The following is a 17,315-nucleotide window of genomic DNA, read 5'->3' on the forward strand; positions in this document are numbered from 1 at the left end:
GATGTTCTCTGTTTAACCAAGTTTATCAAACGTACAGATGTTTTCCGTTTAACAAAGTTTATCAAACGTACAAATATTGTCTGTTTAACCAAGTTTTATAAAACGTGCACTTGTTTTATGTTTCAACAAGTGTTATCAAACGTACGGATCATCTTTGTTTCACGAAGCTTTGTGAAACAGATGTGATATTCTAAACTGACCAAAAATAGACATTCTCAGCTTAACCGTTTCTTCAAATGTACGTAATCTCGGGGCTTATTATAAATATATCTTATAGTTTCACATATCCGGTTTTTATGAAATATAAAGACGGTCTGAGATAATAAAGTTTAGTCGAGGTTTTCACATTTATCTGAGGTTTCTATCAATACGAGAACAAAATAATTATTATTTTATGTAACAAGAAGCAGAAATCTCCCCACTCCATGGCGACTTTAGAAGTAGAGACTTGATTAGAGATAAATTGTATTAGTACTTTCTACCTTGGGAACAAATGGAATTTCGGTAGAAATAATTTTTTGAAAGATCGTGCTGAGAAAAGATGAACATCTGGGACTTGGAGCAGTACATTTTTACCGTTTCACTTATAAGCAAGTTCTAATGTCTTTTAACTCAACGAAGAAGTACCAGTAAATCGAAGTAATGACTTGAGAAAACTATTTCCTACTCAATAGGCAGAAAAATAAAGTAAATAAAGGGAGGTAGATAGTGAATGCCTTTATAATAATTCATGACCTATATTTAGTTTTTTGATGTGCTATATATTGCTGTTTTTTGGCTAACGTAAGTAAAACGGTGACGGCCCCTTTCATTTTTGTCGTTGTTTTAAGAGCATTACTTGTCAAGGTATGGTTTTGTTTATTACTATAAACCTTCATAGTATTATATTTGAATTATTAAAGTGTGGTTTCAAGTATTGTTATAAATGTCCATAGTATTACACGGTAGTTGTCAAAGTGTGGTTTTATTTATTGCTGTAAACTTCCATAGTATTGCACGTTAAGTTTCAAGTAGAGGTGTGGTTTTGTTGGGCCTGGCCTGGCCAAGCGCGTAAGGCGTGCGACTCGTAATCCGAGGGTCGCGGGTTCGTGCCCGCGTCGCGCTAAACATGCTCGCCCTCCCAGCCGTGGGGGTGTATAATGGTACGGTCAATCCCACTATTTGTTGGTAAAAGAGTAGCCCAAGAGTTGGCGGTGGGTGGTGATGACTAGCTGCCTTCCCTCTAGTCTTATACTGCTAAATTAGGGACGGCTAGTACAGATAGACCTCGAGTAACTTTGTGCGAAATTCCAAAACAAAACAAGTGGTTTTGTTTATTGTTGTATTGTTTTTGTTTATTTTTTAAATTTCGTGCAAAGCTACTCGAGGCCTATCTGCGCTTTATTGTTGTAAACTTCCATAGTATTACACGTTAATTTTGTAATAGAAGTGCGGTTTTTATTTATTGTATTTTAGATTAGAGTGTTTATAATATAGATAGTTGCACTTTGAACGGGTGTTGTTTTTTATATTGTGTTGCATAATTGTTTCAGAATATCAAAACTGCAAGTTATAGAGGTGTGATTTTGTTTATTGTATTGTACTCGAGAGATTTAAGTATTGAAAATTGTGTAATTTTGAAAATCAACTGGTTTTGTTTATTCTGTTGTAGTACATGCTGTTTAGAATTTAGAAGATAACAGTTTGTATAGGTGTTCTTATCTTTATTGTATGCTACTGTTTAAACAGTTCGTTTTGTTTATGTTATTGTTGGTTGTTGATTTGTTTAAATCTAGATGCGTTTTGTAAGTGTGTTTTTTATTGAATTGTTATTGTATAATGTTTGGAATCTGTAGGCTTGTACTTTTTATTGTGTTGTATAGTATATTGGAATTTGTAAAGTTGCATTTTGTAGATGTTTGGTTTTGTTTTATTGTAGAATTTTTGAGTGTATAAAAAGTTTTAGTCTTTAAAGGTGTAACTTTGTTTATTGTATTGTATAGTTTTTTTAGCTTACAGAAATACGCACTTTATAAAAATGTGAGTTCGTTAATTATGTTGTATATATATATTTTGTCATTCTAAAGGTGTAGTGTTGTTTATTATTATTAAATGTATACTGGGTAATTTAAAAATCTGTTGTATTTTAGTTCGCTCAAATGCTTGTGTTATTTAAAAATCGCCGGAAAGTTGGCGTTCCGGAGCACAACTGATCAATGCAATCAAGACGAGGGTATGGGTGCAGCTACTAAATGGCACAACGCAAGCTGCTACCCCTTGGATATAACGTGGAGCTGTCTCTGGACATGCTAAGTGTTTGAAATACTTTACCCAGCGCAGCTCGTGCGTGTGTTCTGAGCACTAGCTGGGGTTGAACATTTGAGACTAGATTATGTTCTTTGATTATTTTGTGAGAAAAAAAAAATCAATTCCGAAAACAACGCACCAACAGTGTGTTTTCTGATACGGAGGAGAAGAGGCTAGCTATTGATTTCCTTCCTACCACAAAAGCTGTTATTGAAGTGACGTGTATCTTACGTCACTTATGACGTCGTGAGAATATGGGTACTTTGTTCGGTAACAACTTTCTTTTCCTACTGGTTTATTTATGTTAGGAATTACTTGACGTGTATACAGTATTTTCAGTACCTATATCTATATATGTGAACACATTAAGACTAATGTTTCCCCAGCAGGAATTAAGTTTCCTAATTAATATTAAATGTTATTCATTCTGTGTCTTTGTATTTAATCTAGAAATCTAATTTTGAAATTTGTCTTCAAACAAACAATATTGGAGTAATCTTAGGCAGAATGTGATGAGCTACTTCACATGTACAGACAAAATCTGGTACAGTACTTCACATGCACAGACATAATCTGGTACAGTACTTCACGTGTACAGACAAAATCTGGTACAGTACTTCAGATGTATAAACATAATCTGGTACAGTACTTCAGATGCATAAACAGAATATGGTACAGTATTTCAGATCTATAAATAGAATCTGGTACAGTATTTCAGATCTATAAATAGAATCTGGTACAGTATTTCAGATCCATAAATAGAATCTGGTACAGTATATCATATGTACGGACAAAATCTGGTACAGTACTTCAGATGTATAAACAGAATCTGGTACAGTACTTCAGATGCATAAACAGAATCTGGTACAGTATTTCATTTGTATATACATAATCTGGTACACTATTTCATTTGTATATACATAATCGGGTACAGTATTTCAGATGTATAAATAGAACCTGGTACAGAATTTTAGACGTACTGAAAGAATCAAGTATACTATTTTAAATAAAATGTAGTAGACAATTTCAGGTGTATAAACAGAATGTAGTAGACAATTTCAGGTGTATAAACAGAATGTAGTACACTGTTTCAGATATATAAACAAAATGTAGTACACTGTTTCAGGTGCATAAACAGAATGTACTGCACTGTTTCAGGTGCATAAACAGAATGTACTGCACTGTTTCATATGTATAAACAGAATGTATTACACTGTTTCAGATGTATAAACAGAATGTAGTACACTGTTTCAGATGTATAAATAGAATGTAGTTCACTTTTTCAGATGCATAAACAGAATGTAGTACACTGTTTCAGATGCATAAACAGAATGTATTACACTGTTTAAGATGCACAGATAGAATCTAAATTATGCTTTCTTATGTGTAAGCAAAATTTAGGGCAGTAATTTAGGCATAAGATGAAACACTATATGAGTCGTATGTGTAGCATCCTATCAAATATTTAACATTATTAGGTAAAACTTAGTGTACTGTTTAAAGATTCCGAAAACCTGAATTGTGACACACAGTGTAAACTTTTTATATTCGTGTTCTCATATACAAATAATATTGCATTTCTTTCTACTTTTTTGTTTTTACCAGGTTTCCCGACAGCCATGAATACAGGGCAGAACTTAGCGAGATAATCATCTCTGAGCTCCCTCTTCTTAAAACGAAACAAGTGAGGGAAGTATACCAACCAGCAGGTTGTTCAATTTTCTACTGGTGACAGTACTTTAGCCTATACGAGAAACCAGGAACACATTCGCTTCTTATGAAGCGTGGCAACATGGAGCTTTTTGTTAACAACACTAACATCAGTTTATTCTACTTGTATGACAACACAAGTGAATATAATTCAACGGAAACATTGAATAACCTGACGACACCAAATGATTCACAAACCGTCATCCCAACAGACTCCACATTCTGGAACGGGTCGCCATATCCTAGTGGCTATTCTTTTCTTCATATCATCCTCACGGCTTTGTTCGTCACGTGCATTATGGTTGTCATTGTCGTGGGAAACATGCTCGTATGCATAGCAATCGCTACAGAGAAGACGTTAAAAACCATACAGAACTGGTTCATAGCTTCTCTGGCGGTGTCCGATTTTTTGGTTGGATTGATTATTATGCCATTTTCTCTCGCCAACGAGCTCATGGGGTACTGGATATTTGGTACTGTTTGGTGCGACATTCACGCCGCCCTGGACGTTCTTCTCTGCACAGCGTCCATAAATAACTTGTGTTTGATTAGTCTCGACAGATACTGGTCTGTAACTCACGCTGTGGAGTATCTCAAGAAACGAACCCCATCTAGAGCCATGGGGATGATCTGTTTCGTCTGGCTTCTGTCGGCATTGATATCGCTGCCTCCGCTCGTGGGCTGGAAGAAACCGGACGAACCGTCCATATATCCGGTGTGTAACGTCAGCGAGGATATTGGGTATGTCCTGTATTCGGCCCTCGGATCTTTTTATGTTCCCGCTATCGTCATGGTTTTTGTCTACATTCGAATATTTATTGCAGCGAGGTCGCGAGCGAGGAGACACGTGAAGAAAAAACAGCAACCGCTCGAGTTGACGACTGGCCCTGGTAGAGATAAGTCTACAACCACAACTGCCACCACAACATGCACCAGTCTCAGTCAGCCTAGTCCTCCTGATAAGGGAAGTCACGAACTTAAAGTGAATGGTAGTGGTAGCTACCACGTGAAACCGACTTCACGTATAACATCGACACCGCAAATTATAATCGAGACGTCCGCAGAAGCTTACGGCGAGTCTGACGTGGAAACATCAGAACAACCGAGAGAGGAAGGTACACCTATCGTCGAGGTCTCTGAAACAAGTATGCCGGAGAACAAAAGCTCTTCGCGAAATAATGGAAATAGCCACGCCAAAGCCAACACTAGTGAAACGAACCCCTCCCAGTCAGAATCAACAATAAAATATTCCTTTCTGAGCGCTCCACGACTGATAAGGAGTTTCGGGTCGACACTTTCTTTGGCAAACTTCGACAGGGAAGAAGATTCCTATGATGCAGAAACCGGTTTGAAGAAAGGGAAGGGAAAGAAGGTGTCGTACCTACATCAACCCTTGACACGGTCCCACACAGCTTCTGACACGGAGAGACAGAAAAGGAAAATTGCCAAGGCGAGAGAGCGACGAGCTACTTTGATCTTAGGTATAATTATGACTTCTTTCATATTGGCATGGCTACCGTTTTTCCTTATTTACGTTTTAGCCGCGATCTGTAATAGCTGTCATATCGAAAATATGTGGTTTGCTGTGGCGTTTTGGCTAGGATATTGTAACTCTGCCTTGAATCCTATCATTTACACAATTTTTAACAGAGATTTTCGAAAAGCGTTTCGTAAGATTCTCTTTAAATAGTTAAACTCAGAATCAAATAACTGCTGGGAAACATACTGTTACCAAAAGTCTTCCAATCTAGCTGAAGAAAGGAAGTGCCTATGGACGTTATTAGTTTGTGGAGGTTATGGAAGAGCTAGGAATAGCATCTTCAGAAAAGGAGGTTAGTTCAAAACAGCTAACTGCTCTGGACTGCTCTAAACATCATATTCCATACGACTCTCTGAATGTTGTTGCAAAAAAGATTCCTGATACTTAAGTGTAATTTATTCAAGTAACTTTGGTTTTAGTATTTTAAGAAATGTGCAATTACATGATATGATGTTTTCAGGTAAATTCGCATTATAAGATAATTAATTACGAAACTAAATGTTGTGTTCACATTACCAACTTGCTGGTACTGTTAGCTGTAACTTCGTTTTATTACCGGTTTTTTCGTATGTGCGATCAAAGTAGGATATATTTTGATGTTTGGCTAGAATCTGTTTTCATCTTTAGTGTCTATTAAAGTTTCTTCTTTCGTATGTGTGTAAATGGTCTTTAAACGATGTTCTACATATACTAACGATTTTACTATTTCACATTATGTAATCTCATATTTAATATTATCTGTCAATTGTGGAAGTGACGTAAGCGATATTTCCGAAATGTGTTTTCAACTGTTATTTTTTTTCTGGATTGGATAATTTTAACCTGATAGAAGATAGAGACTTAAGCATTATGAAGTGACAGGCTGTGGTCAATGGATTTACAGAGGATACGATAACTTAACATAATATATATATATATATTTTTATCTGTGTTTTAACAATGTCGTTTTTACCGACATTATTCTGAATTTTCTTCTTGAAAATTTGTTAATTCTAGTTCATGTTATTGTTGCTATTATATGTGGTTATAAATGTCGTGTAAAATATATTCTTACTATAACCTTAACTTATTGTTGCTTATGTATATTGTGACATTCAGAGCCCAAATACACTTCAGTAGATTGAAGATTTAATAACCATATATATTATAATATAACAATGATGTATAGTCTTTCATATGTCTTCTACTGACTCAGGATAATTACAGAGAAACAAAAGAAAATAGCATACTGTTACCAAGGTTTATCTTTCTATGAATGACATGATATAGGGTTATTCTGAAACAGTACCTTTAGTGTTTAAATATATAATCTAAAAATGAAATATTTCGGTTTCCTGAAGAAAACAAAAACGTAGAAAACTGAAATATTAATTAATTAATTAATTTAGTCTTATTATATAATTCATAATTACAGGTTGATGTCAGTAAAACACGTTCAAACCTCACTAAACAGTTTATAATGTAGTATGTGAAAGCCATTCGACAAAATTACAATAACCTCAAACATGTTGGACTGTTATAATTCTCAAAAAAACTTTAAATTTATTGGGCGGGTATATCTTAGTGATTTCAACCACACTAGGAAATACACAACTATGTATTGCAATAGAATAACATGAACAATATTGACGTTACTAACGAACACGTGTTTATGTTCCTACTGAACATTGCTATTGACAAGCTATACTAACATTGTTTATGTTACTACTGAACAATGTTATTGACAAGCTATACCAACATTGTTTATGTTACTACTAAACACTGCTAATGACAAGCTATATCAACAGTATGTATGTTACTACTGAACATTGTTATTGACAAACTATACCAACAATATGTGACTACTGAACATTGCTATTGACAAACTATACCAATATTATGTTACTGCTGAACATTACTATTGACAAGCTATACCAACATTGTTTATATTACTACTGAACACTGCTATTGACAAACTATATCAACAATATTTATGTTACTACTGAACACTGCTATTGACAAGCTGTACCAAAGGTATTTATGTTACTACTGAACACTGCTATTGACAAGCTGTGCCAATAGTATTTATGGTACTACTGAACACTGCTATTAACAAGCATTATGAAGATTGTTTATGTTACCACTGACCACTGCTACTTACAAGCTACACCAACAGTTTTTACATTACTTCTAAATACCGTTATACTTAAAAATTCACTGAGATTGTATATTTGTGATAATACGTTATTTAATAGCTTGAAAGTTCTTTAAATATGTATATATATATATATATTTGATGAAATCGTATGTCATTCTTACCCATCATTTAATATGAATTGATAATTGTTTTATCTTTCATTGAATATTCTAATGTGGTTTTACATGTGGATAACAATCGAGTCAAGATGTCTGTGTTTAATAGCTATTTTAGTATAAATATCTTTAAATGATGTTGTAAAACACATTTTCACAGTGAAGAACTTATAAGGTGGAGCTATTATCGCAAGAACGTTAATTATCATATTATTATCAGCTTACTATCAATGACTTGTGACAGTAACCCTCATATTAGCGTAATTACTGATCGTATATTATATATATATATACATACATATTAGTTACGTAGTCTGTCCCCTTTAGAAAACTCATAAAAAAGTCTTCATTTGCGGGCAGGGCAAGAAAATTATAAAAAGGGTCAACTTTGAAGCCCAAGTCAGAAACTTTCATACTTCGATACCTAAATTTAACTGGTCGTTCGATCGTAACCACAAAAACCACAACCACAGGAAGACGTTTATTTCCATTGTGTTCTGGATCTAACTTGAGTATCCAGACTTATCTGAAGATATGATAGTATTCTGCCTTAGATAAAATAATGTAAACATACACATATTGCTGCAGTACGGTTTCAACTTAACTTTACCGTCTATTTTTGGCTGGTTTTGTAATATCTGATTCTAAAAATAAATGTTCTGTCCATTATGATCTGGAGGTAACTTCAGCATATAATTTTAGCTGACCTATGATAATTGCCTGTTTCCTTCAAAAGATTGTTATATTGATTATGGAAAGAAGCTATGTTGTTTTATAACCTAATTAATATAAGGTTTGAGTTTCAGTAGAATGAGATTTACATTGGTGGATCATTATATAATCTTTCATAAGTTAATCTTATTAAATTGGTTTGTTTCACCTTTATTTACATTACTTAGTTGGCTTATGTTCTCATGTTGGTTAGGGTTACCGAGCCGGAATATACTCTGACGTTCACTTACATTATTGAGTTGGGATTTGGTATTATTGCCTTGTATTGGTTAGGGTTACTGATCCGGGTTATAGTCTGAAGTTTTCTTGCATTATCTAGTTGGTATACAGCTTTATGTTTATTTATGTTATTTCGTTAATATTTAGACTTACTCTAGTTGAGATTGGATTATTATGTTGCGTTGCGTTGGTGTGTGCTATTAGTGTGTAGCCTTGTGGTGGTTTAGGCTGTTATGTTTGCATGTAGCTCTATTTTTATCTTTGCTTTTGAGCTAATATGTAGCTTTATGCTGGTTTATGTTTTTTAGTTGATATTTAGCCTTATTTTGGTCTATGTTATTGAGTTGTTATATAACTTTATGTAGGCTTATGTTATTGAGTTGGTGTGTAGCCTTATGTTGGTCCATGTTACGAAGTTGTTACGTAGCTTCATGTTGGTTTATGTTTTTTCGAAAGTATTGTACATAAAATAAACTTTATTGACTTGCCAAATTGAGACACTGGTTCTGTCACATTTACATTTAAATATTCTGAACAATACCACGTGCTTCTATCATGGTTATTAAGTTTTAGAAAGTTCATTCCTTCGTCGAGAACTCTCTTTGTTTCTGCATAAATAGCATTAAATATGTTAAACAGTAAACAGCAGCCCTATTACGATTACAAGCTTCTGTATTCTTCTAATTTGGTTCATTTAAATGTGCATTTATGTGAACTAGGATTCTGGTAGAATCTAACGTTATGAAATATTTGTTAACCCTACCTAAGACGGCAGTTCAAATCACGACCTTGTAAAACTAATGTCTTTATAAACCAACACCAATTGTTATTTTAAATATACCAGTATATTACGTATCCCGATAGTTTTTATGATAAACGTTTGTTACTTACTCACGACAAATACTCAATATTCAGTTATTCGTAATTTCAGGTAAGGTCTGTTTTTTATCCATTATTGCAGAAACTAAATTACATGGTACCTCCTTTTTGGAAACATTTATTATAGCTTTGAGAGACAAAACATTTGGCATAAATGCTTAGTTTTAACGCATTTTTTTTTAATTCTCCGAATCTGCAATGCTTAGCCAAGACTCTTCCAACCCTGCCGTTTGCAGCTTCTGTTGATAGAACGGTCTCTCCAACTCTGGCGTTTGTAACGCTAACGTTTACAATTCGTGTAGGTAAAAACTGTCTCTTCCAACCCTAACGTTTGTAGACTATGTAGGAATAACTGTTTTTCCCAACCCAAACGTTTTCAACTTGTGTAGGTAAAGACTGTCTCTTCCAGTTCTAACGTTTGAAGCTGATGCAGGTAAAAATCTATCTTTCCCGACTCTAACGTTAATAGTTTGTATAGATAAAACGGTCCCTCAACCAGAAATATGTTTTATAGGAAAATAATATTTTCTCCTTGTGATTTTAATGAAATGTGCCTGTGTAGAGAAACCTATTTCCATACATGACAAACAAGATTTTGAGCAAGATAAACAACCAAATCTAACACTGTTCATGGAACCCGTTCTGTTTCACAATTCTGGTGCATTTTTAAGAACATTTCATAAGGTATCTATAAAATACGTAACCATCAACTACAAATGTCAAAATAAGAAAAGTAAGCAAATGACAAGAAATGTGGGTTATATCGTTTTGCCACACCAGTTACTCGGTAAATGACAAGAAATGTGGGTTATATCGTTTTGCCACACCAGTTACTCGGTAAATGACAAGAAATGTGGGTCATACCGTTTTGCCACACCAGTTACTCAGTAAATGACAAGAAATGTGGGTCATTCCGTTTTGCAGTTTTTTAAAACTGCAAATTTTATTTTGATTATTAAATTAAAATAAATCTAATTTATTTATCCTGCCTCAGCAGGAGTTTTTATAAAACTCACGTTGTATATTTATTATCGTATGCTTTTAACTTAATTCATAAGTTAGACGGTTTACTATGTTTCTCTTGAGGTTATTCTGGAAATATAATTGTACTTATTACTGGTTATTGTGTTTTAAATTCATGTAAATGCAACTAGAGTAATAAGAATCACATTTATATGAAGCAATTCTTTTTTGAACATGTAATATGTAAACTATGTGTAATTGGTTCTACAGCAGACGGAAAAAAATAAGTTTCCTTGTAATATAATATAACAAGATTTTTCCAGCGTTCTAATACACACCAAAGTAACATTCAAAACAGGAGATAATCTGGTTTAAACCGCACAATAAAAAAATTAACCCAGTGATCTATAAAATACAGAAACAAGTTTAATGAAGGGGGGGGGTATTGTTCTTCACAAACTAAGGTATTATTATTTTGTATTATTCTCTCTCCTATGTTTTTCACTTGAATATAGGTCAGGCTATTTACAACATGATTAACTGCTTCTTAACTGATGTTTTACTCCAAAGATTAACACAGAATTTCATCACTTATTAAACATTTAGACAAATATTTACTGTCAGTAAATTGAGTTGTAAATTGATTTGACCTAGTTCGAGATTATGTGTCGTTATTGTACAGAGATGTTTAAAAATTACTGCGAACATCTTGCAATAAAAACTGGTGCTTTATTCTCCACATCAGTCTGTGTCTCCGTTTTATTTTAGTTTTTGGAAATGAAGAATATAACTTGTATTATAGTATTTCGTGATGAATATATTTTTGTATTCCAATATTTTGATGACAAAATTCTTTATTTTGTTTCCTTATTAATAATAAGGCAGCTAGCATTCACCATCCTCTGCCTACTCATGAGATACTCCTTTATCATCGGATAGTGGGATTGATCTTACCGATATAACGCCCCATACTTGAAAGGGCAAACATATTTGGTGTGACGGGGATTCGAAGCTGCGACATTTAGATTATGAGTCGAGCGCCCTAACCATCTGGCCATGCCGGGCCGACATCCAACATACTGATGTTACCAAGTCACAGTGAAAATGTTTCCAGTTTAAAAGAGTGTTTGAAATCTAACCCAATAATTTCACCAAGTAACAGAGTGTAGGTTACTAGGAGAATACACCAGTTAACATCCAACACACTGATGTTACTTAGGAACATATTACCACTACAAAACAGTGGTTAACGTTTAACAAACTGATGTGACATATAAAGAGTGTGTAAGTTACTAGATTAATACACTAGTTAATACCCAACACACTGATGTTACCTAGAAACAGCGTGCGTATTACCTGTTGAAGAAAACAGTTAAACTCTTAGCTTACCAATATTAGGTGATAACAGATTTTTTATCTTAGACATGCCTTTTACATACCATAAACTTTAGCCACGAGAATCTTCGTCCATTATCAGACAATCTCTACCTGAAATCTAAGTAAACTGTTGTATTATCTCATGTTCACCTGAATGATCATTCCTTATACTGCTGTTATATTTACTCTACTGGTATTACACATTACTGTTGAACTCAAATTACAAGAGATAGCCTCACAGTTTTTCCGTTTTCCAACTGGTTGATGTGAATGCTTATAGTCCTTGGAATCTGTGACTATCATTCCAAAAGAAAAATCATAGTCTGCAGTTGGCGCCATAGGTGCCTTATAAAAATAATAGTGGAATCCTAGTATTAGATTAGAGTAGCCAACGAGCTGTCTTCTACTGGCTGCCTTTCCTTCTAATTAAGTACTTCAAATTTAACCTTTAAGTGACTCATAAGGAATTTTAACAAAAAATATACAATCAGCCGAACTGATGAGTTCTGATACTAAACGAAAGGCTTCACTTTCTTTCTTGATTCTTCACTTGTGGCAAATGAAATATGAATCTGAAGAGTTTTTTTTTTTTATATACACACTTACTTTGTAGTTCGTAATAAATAATGAACTGTTTGAAAAGTGTGAAAGAAACAAACGATAAATGTCATGATGTATACCTTAATGCCAGTATAATGTATCTGCTTCTCTTGTGATGTAACATTAATTGGATGTTCATTTTAGTTTATGTTTTAGAATTCCGACGTTTCGGATTTTAACCCGAATAACAACAGTTGGATCATTCTGTATTAAATGAGGAAACATACAAGTTCTCCTTTTTTACTTTATCTTCTTTCCAGTGTCATGGACTTTTTTATTGTTTGTCTTATTATGATAATTACTACATCTGTGTTTGTTGCTAAACTTATATTAGTTTTCCAGGATTAAGACATTATCCTGGTTTGTGCGTCTTATTTTAGGATCTCCGCCTCTCAGAACTGTTTGACATTAAAATAAGATAACTAAGAAGTTTTGCGTTAATATCATTTTAATAAAGGTTTCGGTTGGATCAGACCTGAAGAAACAGATGTTGCTGTAATGGTGTTCTCTTATCTTGATGCCGCCCGCTAGTACAGCGGTATGTTTCCGGATTTACAACGCTAAAATCAGGGGTTCGATTCCCCTCGGTGGGCTGAGCAGATAGCCCGATGTGGCTTTGCTATAAGAAAAACACAAACACACTTATCTTGACAAGAGTTGGTTCTGAGCCTCCATAAGCCTTTCCCATCTGCATCAAAGAGCAAGTGTGGTTATATTTAATATATATCCAAATAAAATATAATTGATAAATAGATAGCTCAAAGTATTAACTTGGAAAACCTGAGCTATTTTATACGATCAGGAGACAATAGAAACTGTTACTACAGCAACCAAAAAATTCTTAAGTGAAAAGTCCTTTCTAATTGTAATTTAAAAGGTGTGTTGAATATCTTGTTCTTGTGATATACGACGTAAAGCATACACGTAATTTCTTGTGCACCTAAATAAAACTATAATATGATTATATCAGTTAATGGAAAAAAATAAAAACATTGTTAGGTTAAACTTTCGTATGAGGAGACTTTACAGCCAGTTTATCAAAGGTTGCAAATAGTTGGCTCTATTAAGGACTTACTCAACCAGTTTCGTTTGCTGGTTGCTTTACAAGTATGGTTTTGTAAATTATTTTTCTTCAGTATTTTTGGCTGGTTTGTTTAATAATTGAGTCTCTCGGTGACTTTCTTGTTCAGTGTTGTTGACTGATTTGTTTAGCGTCTGGTTCTGTTGGTGACTTTTCTTCATCAGTATTCATGGTTTGTTTGTTTAGTGTCTGATTCCCTTGGTGACCTTTCTTCTTCAGTGTTATTGACTGGTTTGTTTAGTGTCTGGTACTCTTGGTTAGAAGAGATGTGACTCATTTAGAAAATTTAGGTTTATTTGCTGATTTATTTTGTACCAGTGTCCTTAGCATTACGAGCATGCGTTAGAAGGTTCAATAAACATTATTAACTTTTCTAAGAAGCTTTACTAAGCATTACGTTTTGTTAACTGGTTAATCTAATACCTCTTACTAATCAGTAATGCTATCTGCTACGAAGGCTAAATAAGTATTGCTAATACTTCCGAAAAGATTTACTAACCATTACAATATCTGCTCTAGAGTTTTATTAAACATAACTAACATAAGCTAAGAGTTTTACTAAGCATTACGTTTTGTTAACCTTATCATGAGTTTTAATTAATGGTATCAGCTAATAGGTTTATTATGTATCATTAATACCTTTGAAGAGGTTTACTAAGCGCTACGTATATCAGATAATTGTGATTATTCAACATGTTAATATCACTTTTAAACATTATGTTACGTATTGGACACCTTTTTGAAATTCAACAATGTCTATGTCGCCTTTAAATACTCAACAATGTGTATATGACCTTTAAATATTCAACAATGTGTATGTCACCTTTTGAACATTCAACAATGTATGTGTCACCTTTAAATATTGGACAGTGTCTATGTCGCTTTTAAACACAACAATTATTTGTGTGTTCATACAGAAAGTAAACTATAATGTTGGTGTTTATATATAAGGTACATTTAAAGCATGTATGATTATTTTGTGTTCTACCTTTAAACGGATTATTACAGCTGTATGTTATTTGAGAAAAGCACTGATGCATTCATTAGTGTAGCTTTATTATCGTTTCGTACAGAAGTATGTTCTACATCAAACATAATAAAAACATGATCAATTCGTCACAAAGTCGAGAAACAGTTTTCTTTAGCGTAATCAATACTGTGGATGGGTCACAATTCCTGTTTACCGTTCACTGATTACAGATTTCGATCAGCCAGCAGGTGTCCCTTCTGAAATGTCTTAATTCCTAAGAGAAAAGAGTCTAATTTTCTCTCCACGTAAGTCCCTAACCATTTTCCTTCTGGATTTATCATGTTCAAGGTTATCTTTGGCACGTTCGTCTTTGTTCTTTCTGCCAGGAAGATGCTACAACACAAAAAGCAGACCATAGATTTACGAACCTTTAGTAAACAAAGTCGCCTTGCTCTTTAACGGTAAGCTTAAATTGAAACGTATGAAACTAAGCAAAAATGCTCTTTTCCTCTTACGACCACACTTGTATTTTACAAAACTGCAGTAAATTTTGTACGCTAATAATATATTTTAAAAGTATTAATTAAACGCCTTGTTTAGAACATTAAAAAACGAAGAATCTTTATTGCATCAATTAGTTCTTTTTTCTACCTATAACCTGGAACTTCATAGCCAAGCACAGAATTTTGTGATCGAGCTAAAACAAAAGAATGTTCTAGGATATCGTTTCTTTACGATATTTTAAACTCCTGGTTAAGAATTTAATTAATTATACCAGCGGTCAACAAAGAATCCAGAAGAACTGCCGTTTCAAGACAGTTACCACTTGTTCAGTCCTTAGGAAATTTCATTAAGATTACCGTTGGCGAAAACGTGCACATTAGTTCTTTATTAAGCTTCTCAGACAAAGCACCAGAGGGCAACAGTTGCACTTCTTGAGGGAAGAGATTCTATTTTCGTTCTTTAACACATTTGGTTAAGATTTATTCAGCTCGAAATAAGAAACTTATAATGAAACCTCTGTACTGTGTTAGATATGTTATTTAATAAAATTTTCTCTTAATTGTGCGGTGAAATAAATCATACTATATTCTTATAATAATCTTGGTTAAGTTACACTAATTACAAATTTATGTAATTGCTACCATACCAGAGAAATACTCTTTTCTATTATAGGTACCAGACACAAAACCAGAACTAAAATCCTGTAATAAAACAATACTCGTGAATTTTCCACTAAGTATTGTTCTCTTCTGTAAAACTAAGAGACAAACTAGAATGATTATTTAATTTAAATGACAGTCGTAAATTCTATTTAAGTCTTGTTATTCGTTTGAAACAACAACATAAATGATATATCATGCACATATTGTGGATAGACCATTCTGCTTACTGTGGATAAATATGCAAACTGCCTGTCACTTATAAACACTCAACAAAGTGTATTAAACCTTTAATCATTCAACATGCGTATGCCACCTTTTTGAAATTCAACAATATCATATCGCTTTTAAACACTAAACAATGTGTATACCATCTTTAAATATTCAACAATGTGTATTTCACCTTTTGGACATTCAACAATGTACAGTCATGTAAAAAAGGTAGGACACCGAATGAAAGCTTGAGTATATTTGTAACATTTTTGGATATATAGATATCTAATCTCAATTTTAACAATACTGAGAGATTATAGGAATATAACTAAACAATTAAAACAAAAGAAAAGACTTTTCAAGATCTTCTGTAAATGTAATTCTACAAAAATGCATATTCTTACTGAAGTAAAAGTTAGGACACACAAAATTTATTCCCACTTAAAATGGCTCAACTCACACACAGGTGTATCACACCAGGTGCACATGATTAGAAGATCATTACTCAGCATTTTAAATGAGGCTTGCCCTATTTAAACCTTAAACATTTAGTTTGGTGTGCTCCTGACTGTTGAAGTGAGAGTGAGCACCATGGTGAGAGCAAAAGAGCTGTCTGATGACTTCAGAAAGAAAATTGTAGCAGCTTATGAGTCTGGTAAGGGATTTAAAAAATATCCCAAAGTATTTTGAAATCAGCCAGTCCACTGTCCGAAAAATAGTCAATAAGTGGAGAGCTTTCAAAACAACTGCCAACATGCCCAGGTCTGGTCGTCCAAGCAGGTTCACCACGAGAGCAAGCCGCAAGATGTTAAAAGAGGTCTCCAAACACCTTAAAATGTCATCATGAGACCTACAGCAGGCTCTGGCTACTGTTGATGTGGAAGTGCATGCCTCTACAATCATAAAGAGACTGCACAAGTTTAACTGGCATGGGAGGTGTGCAAGGAGGAAACCTTTGCTCTCTATGAGACACATCAAGACCAGACTGAAGTTTGCCAGAGAGAATGTAGCCGAAGACCAAAACTTCTGGAATAACGTTTTTTTTAGGCAGATGAGTCCAAATTTGAATTATTTGGACATCAGAACAGAGGTCATGTTTGGCGTAAACCAAATACAGCATTTCAGGAAAAGAACCTCATACCAACTGTGAAGCATGGAGGTGGAAGCGTTATGGTTTGGGGCTGCTTTGCTGCAGCAGGACCTGGACAGCTCACAATCATTGAATCCACCATGAATTCTACTGTGTATCAGAGAGTGCTTGAGGAACATGTGAGACCATCTGTACGAAAA

The 17,315-nt window shown here is 34.0% G+C and overlaps 1 protein-coding gene across 9 annotated transcripts in view; it reads left to right on the plus strand.

Annotated features, from left to right (window-relative positions):
• LOC143255476 (alpha-2C adrenergic receptor-like) overlaps nucleotides 1-17,315 on the plus strand; it is a 177,456-nt gene that overhangs the window by 131,129 nt on the left and 29,012 nt on the right. For 4 of the 9 annotated variants that reach the window (XM_076511199.1, XM_076511200.1, XM_076511201.1 and 1 more), the window contains one exon: nucleotides 3,892-11,350. The exons of the other annotated variants lie outside the window; for them this stretch is intronic. In XM_076511199.1, the coding sequence (XP_076367314.1) occupies nucleotides 4,064-5,686 (1,623 nt within the window). In that variant the 5' untranslated portion in view covers nucleotides 3,892-4,063 and the 3' untranslated portion in view covers nucleotides 5,687-11,350. Of the gene's footprint in view, nucleotides 1-3,891; nucleotides 11,351-17,315 lie in introns of those variants that run through there. 9 annotated transcript variants of the gene reach the window in all.

This window comes from Tachypleus tridentatus, chromosome 7, assembly GCF_004210375.1.
Source record: "Tachypleus tridentatus isolate NWPU-2018 chromosome 7, ASM421037v1, whole genome shotgun sequence".
Classification (NCBI taxonomy): domain Eukaryota; kingdom Metazoa; phylum Arthropoda; class Merostomata; order Xiphosura; family Limulidae; genus Tachypleus; species Tachypleus tridentatus.